This window comes from Argopecten irradians, chromosome 11 (genome assembly GCF_041381155.1).
Source record: "Argopecten irradians isolate NY chromosome 11, Ai_NY, whole genome shotgun sequence".
In the NCBI taxonomy this organism is placed as follows: domain Eukaryota; kingdom Metazoa; phylum Mollusca; class Bivalvia; order Pectinida; family Pectinidae; genus Argopecten; species Argopecten irradians.
The window spans coordinates 41,365,812-41,386,644 of record NC_091144.1 but is presented as its reverse complement, the minus strand read 5'-3'; the positions used below and the strand labels follow the sequence as shown (position 1 = coordinate 41,386,644).

General features: G+C 33.6%; 1 protein-coding gene across 1 annotated transcript in view; it reads left to right on the top strand.

Annotated features, from left to right (window-relative positions):
* Positions 1–20,833, top strand: part of LOC138335593 (lateral signaling target protein 2 homolog) — a 53,656-nt gene that overhangs the window by 9,239 nt on the left and 23,584 nt on the right. The window contains exons 2-7 of the mRNA XM_069284758.1: positions 1,234–1,512; positions 2,824–2,973; positions 3,819–3,871; positions 11,875–11,964; positions 12,742–12,831; positions 17,130–17,231. Coding sequence (XP_069140859.1) covers positions 1,234–1,512; positions 2,824–2,973; positions 3,819–3,871; positions 11,875–11,964; positions 12,742–12,831; positions 17,130–17,231 — 764 coding nt within the window. The remainder of the gene's footprint in view (positions 1–1,233; positions 1,513–2,823; positions 2,974–3,818; positions 3,872–11,874; positions 11,965–12,741; positions 12,832–17,129; positions 17,232–20,833) is intronic.

Genomic DNA, 20,833 nt, shown 5'->3' with positions numbered 1-20,833 from the left:
TTAAATTTAATGATACTTATACTGCATTTGTTTTCTAGATTTTAGACTTTTAATTACTGAGTGATTGATCATTATATAATTGTCTGGTTTTCTAATGCTCAAATTTTAGTTGAAAATCAGCTAGATTTGTATTGTTTGATCACATGATTTGGAGCGATACAGAACAGCTGAACCTAAAGCTAGCTATGATGATGTAGCTCAGAACAAAGGATGAACATGATACAACTCGCATGTGTCAAGTAAATTTGTAATTGAATTTAACAATATCAAACATTTCTAGCATAAACTGATTTTATTTACCCACCTCCATGCCTCCATATGTCTTAATTATGTTTGTATTTTGTAAGCACATTTCAATGGCTGACATCTCTGACAAGCCTTACTTGGTCGCCATGATGCTTCTTGTTAGAAACTGAAAGTCTTGATTGTCCTCTAAATATGACAACTTTACCGTGTATTAAATGACCTACAAATGTTTAATACAACAGAAATGTTAGTGTTTCTCAAAGCCATGATTAGTATATATGGCACTAAACCGTGTCCTTCATAATGTTTTCGTCCGTCGCGTGCGCTGTGTGTAAACTTTTCACATTTTTGGAGATTAATTCGAGATTTTCTGAAATCACATAATTCTAACTTCTTCTCAAGTTCTACCAGTGCGAATTGGCTGAAACTTGTTATTATTACTTTCCGGGCCAATCAGAAATTCAAGATGGGGGCCATCTTGAAAACACATTTTAAACTTCCTAAGTTCTACCTGTATGGTTTAAATTGGTTGAAACTTGGCTGGAATGTTCCTGACATGATCTTTACAAAGTGTTGTTACATCTCAGGTTGATCCCAAATCGAAGATGGCTACCATGACACCATATTTAATTAATTTCCTATATGACTATTGCCAAGCTTTAGATAGTCAGGTGACAGTTAAGGCCCTTGGGTTTCTTATGTTGAAAAATGATGTTTGTAAAAAAAATTCTGTCCTGAAAAATAAAAAAAAAGAGTCTAAATAGCATTTAGACAAACATAGATAGGTTTTCTGCTCGTAAATTTGGATATTTTAGGCTTTCTTTAATCATGGCTTAAAGTCAGAGCTCCATACTGGACTACAAAATAGTCAATGTAGGCAATTTTACTAAACGGTAATAAGGACAGATTGGGACAGTTAGGGGCATTACGTATACGTTTGCTGTTGATACACCATAAAAATTAATATACCGGTAAATTAAATTTCAGAAAACTGATACCTCACTGCTGGCAAAGTTCTTTTTTGCTGACGAAGAACTGAACTTTGTGGCTGCTGAACTCGATAGCTTTGATGGAAGGAAAGATCCAGAAAGATGCACAAGCCTTGTAAATAAGTTGAGGAGTTGTCAAGACAAAGTGCTTGTTATAATACAGAAGATCATTGATGAAGCTGTTAGTAGTCAAAAGGCCAGCAGGGACTACAGAGTCAAGTTTCCTGATGACGTCCAACAGGAAAATCTGGCCGGACAACTCTGGTTTGGAGCCGAGGTATTCTTCTCATTTAAATTCTTACCATGTCAAGGCTTTCTTTTTTATAATTTGAAATATGACTTGATTCATTGTTGATATAGATAGTTTTTCAGATAAAGAATGCTTTGGTGAGTGATTGGCTATAAATCATTACAATCTCAGACTGTGATTGGCTATAAATCATTACAATCTCAGACTGTGGTTGGCTATAAATCATTACAATCTCAGACTGTGATTGGCTATAAATCATTACAATCTCAGACTGTGATTGGCTATAAATCATTACAATCTCAGACTGTGATTGGCTATAAATCATTACAATCTCAGACTGTGATTGGCTATAAATCATTACAATCTCAGACTATGATTGGCTATAAATCATTACAATCTCAGACTGTGATTGGCTATAAATCATTACAATCTCAGACTGTGGTTGGCTATAAATCATTACAATCTCAGACTGTGATTGGCTATAAATCATTACAATCTCGGACTAAATCCTTTGAGTAAGCATATTGCAGTTATTATAACCATGGCATACGGATCATTTGAACATATAACATTATCATGAGATATTCTAGATCAAAGCATAGCCAAATCTCTAAATAGACCAACTAAGGGACAAAGAGAAAAAGGTTTTACAGTTAAAATAGTCTTATTTTTATATGTACACATGTCCATTTTATTTTTGTACCGCCCATGATGATAATTCATGAAGGTGATATATACTATGGTGTTACTTTTCTAGCAGCATCAGCTTTGTCGTCAATATTTCACTTTAAAGTTTTGCTGTTTCTCAAAAAGGATATGTCCAATCCTAACCAAACTTTAAACATAGCTGAAGGACATCATCATCACATTAGCACACCTAATTGTTGGGATTCAGAGGCTGTGAAACTTAGTGATGCTAAACTATACTTAGCTCTTTTTCTCAAAAAGTATAAGACTAGTCCAATCCTAAACAATCTTGGAATATAGCTAAAGGCCAGAATTATCACATCAACACACCTAATTGTTGCAGGATTCATTTAAGAATGTGGGATTCAACGCCTGTGAAACATAGGGATTCTAAACTATACTATGTTTTTAAATATTTCATTATAGTTATGTAATAAATCAACTATGAGGCATGGGCGATACTCATAATTAATTGTAATTCTTGTGAATTTGGCCATTTAGGATTCCAGAAAAGTGGTCATATATATAAGCAGATGTCTCGATACCCCAATTTTCTGTTGAGTTGAATTTTGTTACGATAAATAAAAAATATAATAGCAAAGGATTGCTGGACACTTGAAGTGTTTGAATAACTAATTTCGTTATTTTCAGTGTCTGGCTGCTGGGTCAAGTATTATGAACCGAGAAGTGGAAAGTGCAAGTATGCGTCCGTTAGCCAGGGCGCTTACTAAGAATCTAGATAGTCTGAGGACATTACTGAGAGAACAATGTCTACGCAACCTCAACTCCTACACAGAAAGAGTAGGTTTATCAAATAAAATATCTTTAAGTTATATGTGCCATAACTGGACGAAAATTTTGACAAATTATTTTTTTCTTCAGTAATCTATTGAATACCATATGGTTCGATAAATTAAGCTGTAAACATCTTTCAAATGGACCGACAAACATGTATGATGCGTTATAAACATAGTTACAACACAGAATTTATACTCTGTAAAATTCTTATTTTTTACCTGATGTATATTAAGATAGAAACAAACCTGCAGAAATCTCTTTACAATTTCTAATAACACTGTAAAAATCTTAATGAAATTGTAGACCACAACATGGCTTCATGGTCTGACTGTATGTACCCCTTGATCACTGTACTGTAGATGTAAATACAATGATAACAGTACTGCCAAAAATCATGTTCAGCTCTTATCTGTACTTGTATATTTAAACCAATGCATACTAAGTATTGAAATTCTCCAAATGTTGGTAATTTTTTATATTGAAAAAAAATATTAAAAGCTCTTCATGATTTGTGAGTATGAAAATTACCCCACATATAATTTTTAAGTTATCTACATGCAGACATAGGAATGATATATTGAGCTTAAAGATTTTTACAAATCGTCCCAATTTACATGAGTGTCACTAGAATGCTACTTGTAAACAACTTTATCAAGGCCAGAAATAACACTAAGCATTCTACTACCTACTTTTGATTACTTGAATCCATTTATATTTTATGACAATATCTTTCAATTCCTATACACGTAGACACATGTAGAAGTCATTAGAATATAAAGCAGAAGGAATGATTTTACAAAAGTTAACATTGTGCACTAGTTTTACTAATCTTTTCTTCTTTGTTGTAGATCAACGAGGCACTAATTATCTTTGACAAGTTGTTTGCAGAATTTGAATTAAGGTAGGTTATGTCTGGGAAATAGCACTAAGCTCTTACCTGTATGCAAACACATTGCTGGCGTTCTTCGCCAATTTCAGATATGTAAGTGGTGACTAGATTTACTGTTGGTGTTTCAGATATGTTAGTGGTGACTAGATTTACTGTTGGTATTTCAGATATGTAAGTGGTGTCTAGATTTACTGTTGGTGTGTCAGATATGTAAGTGGTGACTAGATTAACTGTTGGTGTGTCAGATATGTAAGTGGTGACTAGATTTACTGTTGGTGTTTCAGATATGTAAGTGGTGACTAGATTTACTGTTGGTGTGTCAGATATGTAAGTGGTGTCTAGATTTACTGTTGGTATTTCAGATATGTAAGTGGTGTCTAGATTTACTGTTGGTGTGTCAGATATGTAAGTAGTGTCTAGATTTACTGTTGGTATTTCAGATATGTAAGTGATGACTAGATTTACTGTTGGTGTGTCAGATATGTAAGTGGTGTCTAGATTTACTGTTGGTATTTCAGATATGTAAGTGATGACTAGATTTACTATTGGTATTTCAGATATGTAAGTGATGACTAGATTTACTGTTGGTGTTTCAGATATGTAAGTGATGACTAGATTTACTGTTGGTGTGTCAGATATGTAAGTGATGACTAGATTTACTGTTGGTATTTCAGATATGTAAGTGGTGTCTAGATTTACTGTTGGTATTTCAGATATGTAAGTGGTGTCTAGATTTACTGTTGGTATTTCAGATATGTAAGTGGTGTCTAGATTTACTGTTGGTATTTCAGATATGTAAGTGGTGACTAGATTTACTGTTGGTGTGTCAGATATGTAAGTGGTGTCTAGATTTACTGTTGGTGTGTCAGATATGTAAGTGGTGTCTAGATTTACTGTTGGTGTGTCAGATATGTATGTGATGACTAGATTTACTGTTGGTGTTTCAGATATGTAAAGTGTTTCAGATATGTAAGTGGTGTCTAGATTTACTGTTGGTATTTCAGATATGTAAGTGATGACTAGATTTACTGTTGGTGTTTCAGATATGTAAGTGGTGTCTAGATTTACTGTTGGTATTTCAGATATGTAAGTGATGACTAGATTTACTGTTGGTGTGTCAGATATGTAAGTGATGACTAGATTTACTGTTGGTGTGTCAGATATGTAAGTGGTGACTAGATTTACTGTTGGTGTTCAGATATGTAAGTGGTGTCTAGATTTACTGTTGGTATTTCAGATATGTAAGTGGTGTCTAGATTTACTGTTGGTATTTCAGATATGTAAGTGATGACTAGATTTACTGTTGGTGTTTCAGATATGTAAGTGGTGTCTAGATTTACTGTTGGTATTTCAGATATGTAAGTGATGACTAGATTTACTGTTGGTGTTTCAGATATGTAAGTGGTGACTAGATTTACTGTTGGTGTGTCAGATATGTAAGTGGTGTCTAGATTTACTGTTGGTGTTTCAGATATGTAAGTGATGACTAGATTTACTGTTGGTATTTCAGATATGTAAGTGGTGACTAGATTTACTGTTGGTATTTCAGATATGTAAGTGGTGTCTAGATTTACTGTTGGTATTTCAGATATGTAAGTGATGACTAGATTAACTGTTGGTGTTTCAGATATGTAAGTGGTGACTAGATTTACTGTTGGTGTTTCAGATATGTAAGTGGTGACTAGATTTACGGTTGGCGTTTCAGATATGTAAGTGGTGACTAGATTTACTGTTGGTAATTCAGATATGTAAGTGGTGTCTAGATTTACTATTGGTATTTCAGATATGTAAGTGATGACTAGATTAACTGTTGGTGTTTCAGATATGTAAGTGGTGACTAGATTTACTGTTGGTGTTCAGATATGTAAGTGGTGACTAGATTTACTGTTGGTGTTCAGATATGTAAGTGGTGTCTAGATTTACTATTGGTGTGTCAGATATGTATGTGATGACTAGATTTACTGTTGGTGTTTCAGATATGTAAGTGGTGTCTAGATTTACTGTTGGTATTTCAGATATGTAAGTGATGACTAGATTTACTGTTGGTGTTTCAGATATGTAAGTGGTGTCTAGATTTACTGTTGGTATTTCAGATATGTAAGTGATGACTAGATTTACTGTTGGTGTGTCAGATATGTAAGTGATGACTAGATTTACTGTTGGTGTGTCAGATATGTAAGTGGTGACTAGATTTACTGTTGGTGTTTCAGATATGTAAGTGGTGACTAGATTTACTGTTGGTATTTCAGATATGTAAGTGGTGTCTAGATTTACTGTTGGTATTTCAGATATGTAAGTGATGACTAGATTTACTGTTGGTGTTTCAGATATGTAAGTGGTGTCTAGATTTACTGTTGGTATTTCAGATATGTAAGTGATGACTAGATTTACTGTTGGTGTTTCAGATATGTAAGTGGTGACTAGATTTACTGTTGGTGTTTCAGATATGTAAGTGGTGACTAGATTTACTGTTGGTGTTTCAGATATGTAAGTGATGACTAGATTTACTGTTGGTGTTTCAGATATGTAAGTGGTGACTAGATTTACTGTTGGTATTTCAGATATGTAAGTGGTGACTAGATTTACTGTTGGTATTTCAGATATGTAAGTGATGACTAGATTTACTGTTGGTGTTTCAGATATGTAAGTGGTGACTAGATTTACTGTTGGTGTTTCAGATATGTAAGTGGTGACTAGATTTACGGTTGGCGTTTCAGATATGTAAGTGGTGACTAGATTTACTGTTGGTAATTCAGATATGTAAGTGGTGTCTAGATTTACTATTGGTATTTCAGATATGTAAGTGATGACTAGATTAACTGTTGGTGTGTCAGATATGTAAGTGGTGACTAGATTTACTGTTGGTGTTTCAGATATGTAAGTGGTGTCTAGATTTACTATTGGTGTGTCAGATATGTAAGTGGTGACTAGATTTACTGTTGGTGTTTCAGATATGTAAGTGGTGTCTAGATTTACTGTTGGTGTTTCAGATATGTAAGTGGTGACTAGATTTACTGTTGGTGTTTCAGATATGTAAGTGGTGACTAGATTTACTGTTGGTATTTCAGATATGTAAGTGATGACTAGATTTACTGTTGGTGTTTCAGATATGTAAGTGATGACTAGATTTACTGTTGGTGTTTCAGATATGTAAGTGGTGACTAGATTTACTGTTGGTGTGTCAGATATGTAAGTGGTGACTAGATTTACTGTTGGTGTGTCAGATATGTAATTATAAGTGGTGTCTAGATTTACTGTTGGTATTTCAGATATGTAAGTGGTGACTAGATTTACTGTTGGTATTTCAGATATGTAAGTGGTGACTAGATTTACTGTTGGTATTTCAGATATGTAAGTGATGACTAGATTTACTGTTGGTATTTCAGATATGTAAGTGGTGACTAGATTTACTGTTGGTATTTCAGATATGTAAGTGATGACTAGATTTACTGTTGGTGTGTCAGATATGTAAGTGGTGTCTAGATTTACTGTTGGTGTGTCAGATATGTAAGTGGTGTCTAGATTTACTGTTGGTGTTTCAGATATGTAAGTGGTGACTAGATTTACTGTTGGTGTGTCAGATATGTAAGTGGTGACTAGATTTACTGTTGGTGTTTCAGATATGTAAGTGGTGACTAGATTTACTGTTGGTGTGTCAGATATGTAAGTGGTGACTAGATTTACTGTTGGTGTTTCAGATATGTAAGTGGTGACTAGATTTACTGTTGGTGTGTTTTAAGATATGTAAGTGGTGACTAGATTTACTGTTGGTTTTCAGATATGTAAGTGGTGACTAGATTTACTGTTGGTGTTCAGATATGTAAGTGGTGACTAGATTTACTGTTGGTGTTTCAGATATGTAAGTGGTGACTAGATTTACTGTTGGTGTTTCAGATATGTAAGTGGTGACTAGATTTACTGTTGGTATTTCAGATATGTAAGTGTGACTAGATTTACTGTTGGTGTTTCAGATATGTAAGTGGTATGACTAGATTTACTGTTGGTATTTCAGATATGTAAGTGATGACTAGATTTACTGTTGGTATTTCAGATATGTAAGTGGTGACTAGATTTACTGTTGGTATTTCAGAGATGTAAGTTATGACTAGATTTACTGTTGGTATTTCAGATATGTAAGTGATGACTAGATTTACTGTTGGTATTTCAGATATGTAAGTGATGACTAGATTTACTGTTGGTATTTCAGAGATGTAAGTGATGACTAGATTTACTGTTGGTATTTCAGATATGTAAGTGATGACTAGATTTACTGTTGGTGTTTCAGATATGTAAGTGATGACTAGATTTACTGTTGGTGTGTCAGATATGTAAGTGGTGACTAGATTTACTGTTGGTGTGTCAGATATGTAAGTGATGACTAGATTTACTGTTGGTGTGTCAGATATGTAAGTGATGACTAGATGTTTCAGATATGTAAGTGGTGACTAGATTTACTGTTGGTGTGTCAGATATGTAAGTGGTGACTAGATTTACTGTTGGTGTGTCAGATATGTAAGTGATGACTAGATTTACTGTTGGTGTGTCAGATATGTAAGTGGTGACTAGATTTACTGTTGGTGTTTCAGATATGTAAGTGATGACTAGATTTACTGTTGGTGTGTCAGATATGTAAGTGGTGACTAGATTTACTGTTGGTGTGTCAGATATGTAAGTGATGACTAGATTTACTGTTGGTGTTTCAGATATGTAAGTGATGACTAGATTTACTGTTGGTATTCAGATATGTAAGTGATGACTAGATTTACTGTTGGTGTGTCAGATATGTAAGTGATGACTAGATTTACTGTTGGTGTTTCAGATATGTAAGTGATGACTAGATTTACTGTTGGTGTTCAGATATGTAAGTGGTGACTAGATTTACTGTTGGTATTTCAGATATGTAAGTGGTGACTAGATTTACTGTTGGTGTTTCAGATATGTAAGTGGTGACTAGATTTACTGTTGGTGTTTCAGATATGTAAGTGGTGACTAGATTTACTGTTGGTGTGTCAGATATGTAAGTGGTGACTAGATTTACTGTTGGTGTGTCAGATATGTAAGTGGTGACTAGATTTACTGTTGGTGTGTCAGATATGTAAGTGGTGACTAGATTTACTGTTGGTGTGTCAGATATGTAAGTGGTGACTAGATTTACTGTTGGTGTGTCAGATATGTAAGTGGTGACTAGATTTACTGTTGGTGTTTAGATATGTAAGTGGTGACTAGATTTACTGTTGGTGTGTCAGATATGTATGTGATGACTAGATTTACTGTTGGTGTTTCAGATATGTAAGTGGGTGTCTAGATTTACTGTTGGTATTTCAGATATGTAAGTGATGACTAGATTTACTGTTGGTATTTCAGATATGTAAGTGGTGACTAGATTTACTGTTGGTGTGTCAGATATGTAAGTGGTGACTAGATTTACTGTTGGTGTGTCAGATATGTAAGTGGTGACTAGATTTACTGTTGGTGTGTCAGATATGTAAGTGGTGACTAGATTTACTGTTGGTGTGTCAGATATGTAAGTGGTGACTAGATTTACTGTTGGTGTGTCAGATATGTAAGTGATGACTAGATTTACTTTTGGTGTTTCAGATATGTAAGTGGTGTCTAGATTTACTGTTGGTATTTCAGATATGTAAGTGGTGACTAGATTTACTGTTGGTAATTCAGATATGTAAGTGGTGTCTAGATTTACTGTTGGTATTTCAGATATGTAAGTGATGACTAGATTAACTGTTGGTGTTTCAGATATGTAAGTGGTGACTAGATTAACTGTTGGTGTTTCAGATATGTAAGTAGTGACTAGATTTACTATTGGTGTGTCAGATATGTAAGTGGTGACTAGATTTACTGTTGGTGTGTCAGATATGTAAGTGGTGTCTAGATTTACTGTTGGTGTGTCAGATATGTAAGTGGTGACTAGATTTACTGTTGGTGTGTCAGATATGTATGTGATGACTAGATTTACTGTTGGTGTTTCAGATATGTAAGTGGTGACTAGATTTACTATTGGTGTGTCAGATATGTATGTGATGACTAGATTTACTGTTGGTATTTCAGATATGTAAGTGGTGACTAGATTTACGGTTGGCGTTTCAGATATGTAAGTGGTGACTAGATTTACTGTTGGTAATTCAGATATGTAAGTGGTGTCTAGATTTACTGTTGGTATTTCAGATATGTAAGTGATAACTAGATTAACTGTTGGTGTTTCAGATATGTAAGTGGTGACTAGATTTACTATTGGTGTGTCAGATATGTATGTGATGACTAGATTTACTGTTGGTATTTCAGATATGTAAGTGGTGACTAGATTTACTGTTGGTATTTCAGAGATGTAAGTTATGACTAGATTTACTGTTGGTATTTCAGATATGTAAGTGATGACTAGATTTACTGTTGGTATTTCAGAGATGTAAGTTATGACTAGATTTACTGTTGGTATTTCAGATATGTAAGTGATGACTAGATTTACTGTTGGTATTTCAGAGATGTAAGTTATGACTAGATTTACTGTTGGTATTTCAGATATGTAAGTGGTGACTAGATTTACTGTTGGTATTTCAGAGATGTAAGTTATGACTAGATTTACTGTTGGTATTTCAGATATGTAAGTGATGACTAGATTTACTGTTGGTGTGTCAGATATGTAAGTGATGACTAGATTTACTGTTGGTGTGTCAGATATGTAAGTGACTAGATTTACTGTTGGTGTGTCAGATATGTAAGTGGTGTTTAGATTTACTGTTGGTGTTTCAGATATGTAAGTGATGACTAGATTTACTGTTGGTGTGTCAGATATGTAAGTGGTGACTAGATTTACTGTTGGTGTGTCAGATATGTAAGTGATGACTAGATTTACTGTCGATGTGTCAGATATGTAAGTGATGACTAGATTTACTGTTGGTGTGTCAGATATGTAAGTGATGACTAGATTTACTGTTGGTGTGTCAGATATGTAAGTGATGACTAGATTTACTGTTGGTGTGTCAGATATGTAAGTGATGACTAGATTTACTGTTGGTGTTTCAGATATGTATGTGATGACTAGATTTACTGTTGGTGTGTCAGATATGTAAGTGATGACTAGATTTACTGTTGGTGTGTCAGATATGTAAGTGATGACTAGATTTACTGTTGGTGTTTCAGATATGTATGTGATGACTAGATTTACTGTTGGTGTGTCAGATAGATTGTAAGTGATGACTAGATTTACTGTTGGTATTTCAGATATGTAAGTGATGACTAGATTTACTGTTGGTATTTCAGATATGTAAGTGGTGTCTAGATTTACTGTTGGTGTGTCAGATATGTAAGTGGGTGACTAGATTTACTGTTGGTGTGTCAGATATGTAAGTGGTGACTAGATTTACTGTTGGTGTGTCAGATATGTAAGTGGTGACTAGATTTACTGTTGGTGTGTCAGATATGTAAGTGGTGTCTAGATTTACTGTTGGTGTGTCAGATATGTAAGTGGTGACTAGATTTACTGTTGGTGTGTCAGATATGTAAGTGGTGACTAGATTTACTGTTGGTGTTCAGATATGTAAGTGGTGACTAGATTTACTGTTGGTGTGTCAGATATGTATGTGATGACTAGATTTACTTTTGGTGTTTCAGATATGTAAGTGGTGTCTAGATTTACTGTTGGTATTTCAGATATGTAAGTGATGACTAGATTTACTGTTGGTATTTCAGATATGTAAGTGGTGACTAGATTTACTGTTGGTGTGTCAGATATGTAAGTGGTGTCTAGATTTACTGTTGGTGTGTCAGATATGTAAGTGGTGACTAGATTTACTGTTGGTGTGTCAGATATGTAAGTGGTGACTAGATTTACTGTTGGTGTTCAGATATGTAAGTGGTGACTAGATTTACTGTTGGTGTGTCAGATATGTATGTGATGACTAGATTTACTTTTGGTGTTTCAGATATGTAAGTGGTGTCTAGATTTACTGTTGGTATTTCAGATATGTAAGTGATGACTAGATTTACTGTTTGTGTTTCAGATATGTAAGTGCTATGGTGCCTGTTAAGAGTATGAAGGACTATGATCTATTACAGGAGATTACCGTGCTTTTCTCAGAGACAGTTCAGAGGTAAGACCAATGGAGATACCGATATCCATTGTAACAGGCCCAATGAATAAAGCTCAAGCACAAAATGTAACTGTGATGACCTGATGAAAGTATTTAACTGCTTCTATAAGCAATATCTAAACTACAATAATTGATCTTTATCAATATTTTGTTAGTGTATGCTTTGAATGTTTTAACGTGATGTTTGCGTATACATTTTGAAACTTTATGTTTTTAGCCCACCATCATCAGATGGTGGGTTCTTCAAATCACCTTTCTTCCATGGGCCGTGGACTATGGTACAATAGTACGCGTAGCATATAGGAAGTGACGCAGCTTGGGATTGAATTTGGGGTCAAAAGGTCAACTACACAGGTCACTGCCACTAAAAATAGATTGTTTCACAAAACATTAGTTTTCAGATGATAATGTGAGAAAAAAAATCAATGGATTTTGATAAACTTTCACACAATGGTAGCATATGAGCGAATACAGCTTGAGATTGAATTTGGGATCAAAATGTCATTTACAAAGGTCACTGTTACTAAAAATATATTATTTCACAAATTTTAGTTTCTGGATGATAACTTGAGAACACTTCAACAGCATTTGTTCAAACTTCATACAATGATAGCATAAGTAAGCAATAGTAATCACTTGCCATAGATTAGAAAAATTAATGTAATTGACGGCAGGTGACGTGTGTTGCTTACAACACTTACTGTAAGCTTGTTGTATATATTTGGAAACTTGATGTTTGTATACATTTAGAAACTTAATGTTTGTGTATACATTCAGAGCCTTAAGACAGAAGATGCTGAGTCAGGAGACGATTGATGACTATGATCCAGCACTCATGTTTACCATACCTAGACTGGCTATGATCAGGTATGTTTACCCAGACTGGCTATGATCAGGTATGTTTACCCAGACTGGCTATGATCAGGTATGTTTACCCAGACTGGCTATGATCAGGTATGTTTACCCAGACTGGCTATGATCAGGTATGTTTACCCAGACTGGCTATGATCAGGTATGTTTACCCAGACTGGCTATGATCAGGTATGTTTACCCAGACTGGCTATGATCAGTTATGTTTACCCAGACTGGCTATGATCAGGTTGTTTACAGACTGGCTATGTTTACCCAGACTGGCTATGATCAGGTATGTTTACCCAGACTGGCTATGATCAGGTATGTTTACCCAGACTGGCTATGATCAGGTATGTTTACCCAGACTGGCTATGATCAGGTATATGTTTACCCAGACTGGCTATGATCAGGTATGTTTACCCAGACTGGCTATGATCAGGTATGTTTTTACCCAGACTGGCTATGATCAGGTATGTTTACCCAGACTGGCTATGATCAGGTATGTTTACCCAGACTGGCTATGATCAGGTATGATCAGTATATTTACCCAGACTGGCTATGATCAGGTATGTTTACCCAGACTGGCTATGATCAGGTATGTTTACCCAGACTGGCTATGATCAGGTATGTTTACCCAGACTGGCTATGATCAGGTATGTTTACCCAGACTGGCTATGATCAGTTATGTTTACCCAGACTGGCTATGATCAGGTATATATGTTTACCCAGACTGGCTATGATCAGGTATGTTTACCCAGACTGGCTATGATCAGGTATGTTTACCCAGACTGGCTATGATCAGGTATGTTTACCCAGACTGGCTATGATCAGTTATGTTTACCCAGACTGGCTATGATCAGGTATGTTTACCCAGACTGGCTATGATCAGTTATGTTTACCCAGACTGGCTATGATCAGGTATGTTTACCCAGACTGGCTATGATCAGGTATGTTTACCCAGACTGGCTATGATCAGGTATGTTTACCCAGACTGGCTATGATCAGGTATGTTTACCCAGACTGGCTATGATCAGGTTATGTTTACCCAGACTGGCTATGATCAGGTATGTTTACCCAGACTGGCTATGATCAGGTATGTTTACCCAGACTGGCTATGATCAGTTATGTTTACCCAGACTGGCTATGATCAGGTTATGTTTACCCAGACTGGCTATGATCAGGTATGTTTACCCAGACTGGCTATGATCAGTTATGTTTACCCAGACTGGCTATGATCAGGTATGTTTACCCAGACTGGCTATGATCAGGTATGTTTACCCAGACTGGCTATGATCAGGTATGTTTACCCAGACTGGCTATGATCAGGTATGTTTACCCAGACTGGCTATGATCAGGTATGTTTACCCAGACTGGCTATGATCAGTTATGTTTACCCAGACTGGCTATGATCAGGTATGTTTACCCAGACTGGCTATGATCAGTTATGTTTACCCAGACTGGCTATGATCAGGTATGTTTTACCCAGACTGGCTATGATCAGGTATGTTTACCCAGACTGGCTATGATCAGGTATGTTTACCCAGACTGGCTATGATCAGGTATGTTTACCCAGACTGGCTATGATCAGGTATTATGTTTACCCAGACTGGCTATGATCAGGTATGTTTACCCAGACTGGCTATGATCAGTTATGTTTACCCAGACTGGCTATGATCAGTTATGTTTACCCAGACTGGCTATGATCAGGTATTTACCCGACTGTATATCAGGTATTTTACCCAGACTGGCTATGATCAGGTTATATGTTTACCCAGACTGGCTATGATCAGGTATGTTTACCCAGACTGGCTATGATCAGTTATGTTTACCCAGACTGGCTATGATCAGGTATGTTTACCCAGACTGGCTATGATCAGGTATGTTTACCCAGACTGGCTATGATCAGGTATGTTTACCCAGACTGGCTATGATCAGGTATGTTTACCCAGACTGGCTATGATCAGGTATGTTTACCCAGACTGGCTATGATCAGGTATGTTTACCCAGACTGGCTATGATCAGTTATGTTTACCCAGACTGGCTATGATCAGGTATATATGTTTACCCAGACTGGCTATGATCAGGTATGTTTACCCAGACTGGCTATGATCAGGTATGTTTACCCAGACTGGCTATGATCAGGTATATGTTTACCCAGACTGGCTATGATCAGGTATGTTTACCCAGACTGGCTATGATCAGGTATGTTTACCCAGACTGGCTATGATCAGTTATGTTTACCCAGACTGGCTATGATCAGGTATATATGTTTACCCAGACTGGCTATGATCAGGTATGTTTACCCAGACTGGCTATGATCAGGTATGTTTACCCAGACTGGCTATGATCAGGTATGTTTACCCAGACTGGCTATGATCAGGTATGTTTACCCAGACTGGCTATGATCAGGTATATATATTTTACCCAGACTGGCTATGATCAGGTATGTTTACCCAGACTGGCTATGATCAGGTATATATATTTACCCAGACTGGCTATGATCAGGTATGTTTACCCAGACTGGCTATGATCAGTTATGTTTACCCAGACTGGCTATGATCAGGTATGTTTACCCAGACTGGCTATAATCAGGTATGTTTACCCAGACTGGCTATGATCAGTTATGTTTACCCAGACTGGCTATGATCAGGTATATATTTTACCCAGACTGGCTATGATCAGGTATGTTTACCCAGACTGGCTATGATCAGGTATGTTTACCCAGACTGGCTATGATCAGGTATGTTTACCCAGACTGGCTATGATCAGGTATGTTTACCCAGACTGGCTATGATCAGGTATGTTTACCCAGACTGGCTATGATCAGTTATGTTTACCCAGACTGGCTATGATCAGGTATATATGTTTACCCAGACTGGCTATGATCAGTTATGTTTACCCAGACTGGCTATGATCAGGTATGTTTACCCAGACTGGCTATGATCAGGTATGTTTATCCAGACTGGCTATGATCAGGTATTGTTAGCTCACCTGGCCCAAAGGCCGATGAGCTTATGTCATGGCGCGGCGTCCGTCGTCCGTCTGTCAACATTTCCTTTAAATCGCTACTAGTCATAGAGTTCTGCATGGATTGTAACCAAATTTGGCCACAAACATCCTTTGGGAAGGGTAACAGAACTTGTATAAATTTTGGCTCTGATCCCCCGGGGGCAGGAGGGGCAGGGCTCAATAGGGGAAAATAGAGGTAAATCCTTTAAATCGCTATTTGTCCTAGAGTTCTGCATGGATTGTAACCAAATTTGGCCACAAACATCCTTGGGGGAAGGGGAACAGAACTTGTATAAATTTTGGCACTGATCCCCTGGGGGCAGGAGGGGCAGGGCTCAATAGGGGAAATAGAGGTAAATCCTATAAAATTCCTACTGAAAAGAAATAATGAACCTGTATTCAGAACATAACTTGGCATCACAAACCAGGTGAGCGATACAGGCCCTCACGGCCTCTTGTTTTTGCTCAGTACATGATATGATTGGTGTAATTATGAACTGTAATGTTTCATGCCATTTATCCTATTGTCAGTACATGATCAGATTGGTGTAATTATGAACTGTAATGTTACATGCCATTTATCCTATTGTCAGTACATGATATGATTGGTGTAATTATGAACTGTAATGTTACATGCCATTTATCCTATTGTCAGTACATGATATGATTGGTGTAATTATGAACTGTAATGTTACATGCCATTTATCCTATTGTCAGTACATGATAAGATTGGTGTAATTATGAACTGTAATGTTACATGCCATTTATCCTATTGTCAGTACATGATATGGTTGGTGTAATTATGAACTGTAATGTTACATGCCATTTATCCTATTGTCAGTACATGATATGATTGGTGTAATTATGAACTGTAATGTTACATGCCATTTATCCTATTGTCAGTACATGATATGATTGGTGTAATTATGAACTGTAATGTTACACGCCATTTATCCTATTGTCAGTACATGATAAGATTGGTGTAATTATGAACTGTAATGATACATGCCATTTATCCTATTGAGTGAGAATTTAAGAGCTGTTTATTGATGCCAATTAATTTATCAACATGATCAAAGGTTCAATCTGTGTTTCCTATATTCTATTTTCAAATTGTGTTTGTAAAGAAAAAGAAATTGTCTGGAGAAAATGTTTTATATCTTTACCTGATTGCTTGTGGTTAAAATAGACATTTGATTTCTGCTTTTTAAGGAGATAACGCTGTACAAAATGGTAATTTTGTTTTGAATAACAAATGTTTTTATGGTGGTCTGATACTATGTGTGATTTGATTTTCTGTGCAGTGGATTATTGGTGTTTCCCGAAGGTCCCCTCAACCCAGATATGCAGCCGTCTAATATGTCAGAGATGTTCAGGCCATTCCAGACACTTTTACTAAAAATCAGGTAAATTATAATATGTCAGAGATGTTCAAGCCGTTCCAGACACTTTTACTAAAAATCAGGTAAATTATAATATGTCAGAAATGTCCAGGTAGTTCCAGACACTTTAACTAAAAATCAGGTAAATTATGATATGTCAGAAATGTTCAGACCATTCCAGACACTTTACTAAAAGTCAGATAAATTATAATATGTCAGAAATGTTCAGCCATTCCAGACACTTTTGCTAAAAATCAGGTAAATTATAATATGTCAGAGATGTTCAAGCCGTTCCAGACACTTTTACTAAAAATCAGGTAAATTATAATATGTCAGAAATGTCCAGGTAGTTCCAGACACTTTAACTAAAAATCAGGTAAATTATGATATGTCAGAAATGTTCAGACCATTCCAGACACTTTACTAAAAGTCAGATAAATTATAATATGTCAGAAATGTTCAGCCATTCCAGACACTTTTACAAAAAATTAGATAAATTAATCATTAATAAACATTTTATAATGTGATGTACTTATAACAATTCTAAGCTTGAAAGATACAGATTTTTACTAACCTTAGTGAAAAAAGCGATCTTATTTTATAACGTCATATCATTAGTATTAACTTATAAATACTCAGCAATTTAATTCCTGTTTGATATAAAGGATTATAATATAATTCCTGTTTGATATCAAAGATTATAATATAATTCCTGTTTGATATCAAAGATTATAATATAATTCCTGTTTGATATAAAGGATTATAATATAATTCCTGTTTGATATAAAGGATTATAATATAATTCCTGTTTGATATAAAGGATTATAATATAATTCCTGTTTGATATAAAGGATTATAATATAATTCCTGTTTGACATAAAGGATTATAATATAATTCCTGTTTGATATAAATGATTATAATATAATTCCTGTTTGATATAAAGGATTATAATATAATTCCTGTTTGATATAAAGGATTATAATATAATTCCTGTTTGATATAAAGGATTGTAATATAATTTCTGTTTGATATAAAGGATTATAATATAATTCCTGTTTGATATAAAGGATTATAATATAATTCCTGTTTGATATCAAGGATTATAATATAATTCCTGTTTGATATAAAGGATTATAATATAATTCCTGTTTGATATCAAAGATTATAATATAATTCCTGTTTGATATAAAGGATTATAATATAATTCCTGTTTGATATAAAGGATTATAATATAATTCCTGTTTGATATCAAGGATTATAATATAATTCCTGTTTGATATAAAGGATTATAATATAATTCCTGTTTGATATAAAGGATTATAATATAATTCCTGTTTGATATAAAGGATTATAATATAATTCCTGTTTGATATCAAGATTTATAATATAATTCCTGTTTGATATAAAGGATTATAATATAATTCCTGTTTGATATAAAGGATTATAATATAATTCCTGTTTGATATCAAGGATTATTATATAATTCCTGTTTGATATAAAGGATTATAATATAATTCCTGTTTGATATCAAAGATTATAATATAATTCCTGTTTGATATAAAGGATTATAATATAATTCCTGTGTGATATAAAGGATTATAATATAATTCCTGTTTGATATAAAGGATTATAATATAATTCCTGTTTGATATAAAGGATTATAATATAATTCCTGTTTGATATCAAAGATTATAATTCCTGTTTGATATCAAAGATTATAATATAATTCCTGTGTGATATAAAGGATTATAATATAATTCCTGTTTGATATCAAAGATTATAATATAATTCCTGTTTGATATAAAGGATTATAATATAATTCCTGTTTGATATAAAGGATTACAATATAATTCCTGTTTGATATAAAGGATTATAATATAATTCCTGTTTGATATCAAGGATTATAATATAATTCCTGTTTGATATAAAGGATTATAATATAATTCCTGTTTGATATCAAAGATTATAATATAATTCCTGTTTGATATCAAGGATTATAATATAATTCCTGTTTGATATCAAGGATTATAATATAATTCCTGTTTGATATCAAAGATTATAATATAATTCCTGTTTGATATCAAAGATTATAATATAATTCCTGTGTGATATAAAGGATTATAATATAATTCCTGTTTGATATCAAAGATTATAATATAATTCCTGTTTGATATAAAGGATTATAATATAATTCCTGTTTGATATAAAAGATTATAATATAATTCCTGTTTGATATAAGATTATAAAGATTATAATATAATTCCTGTTGATATAAAGGATTATAATATAATTCCTGTTTGATATAAAGGATTATAATATAATTCCTGTTTGATATAAAGGATTATAATATAATTCCTGTTTGATATAAAGGATTATAATATAATTCCTGTTTGATATAAGGATTATATATAATTCCTGTTTGATATAAAGATTATATATAATTCCTGTTTGATATAAAGGATTATAATATAATTCCTGTTTGATATAAAGGATTATAATATAATTCCTGTTTGATATCAAGGATTATAAATATAATTCCTGTTTGATTATAATATAATTATAATATGATTATAATTCCTGTTTGATATAAAGGATTATAATATAATTCCTGTTTGATATAAAGGATTATAATATAATTCCTGTTTGATATAAAGGATTATAATATAATTCCTGTTTGATATAAAGGATTATAATATAATTCCTGTTTGATATAAAGGATTATAATATAATTCCTGTTTGATATCAAGGATTATAATATAATTCCTGTTTGATATAAAGGATTATAATATAATTCCTGTTTGATATAAAGGATTATAATATAATTCCTGTTTGATATAAAGGATTATAATATAATTCCTGTTTGATATCAAGGATTATAATATAATTCCTGTTTGATATCAAGGATTATAATATAATTCCTGTTTGATATCAAAGATTATAATATAATTCCTGTTTGATATAAAGGATTATAATATAATTCCTGTTTGATATCAAAGGATTATAATATAATTCCTGTTTGATATAAAGGATTATAATATAATTCCTGTTTGATATAAAGGATTATAATATAATTCCTGTTTGATATAAAGGATTATAATATAATTCCTGTTTGATATCAAAGGATTATAATATAATTCCTGTTTGATATAAAGGATTATAATATAATTCCTGTTTGATATAAAGGATTATAATATAATTCCTGTTTGATATAAAGGATTATAATATAATTCCTGTTTGATATCAAAGGATTATAAATTAATTCTGTTATATTCCTGTTTGATATAAAGGATTATAATATAATTCCTGTTTGATATAAGATTATAATATAATTCCTGTTTGATATCAAAGATTATAATATAATTCCTGTTTGATATAAAGGATTATAATATAATTCCTGTTTGATATAAAGGATTATAATATAATTCCTGTTTGATATAAAGGATTATAATATAATTCCTGTTTGATATAAAGGATTATAATATAATTCCTGTTTGATATAAAGGATTATAATATAATTCCTGTTTGATATAAAGGATTATAATATAATTCCTGTTTGATATAAAGGATTATAATATAATTCCTGTTTGATATCAAAGGATTATAATATAATTCCTGTTTGATATAA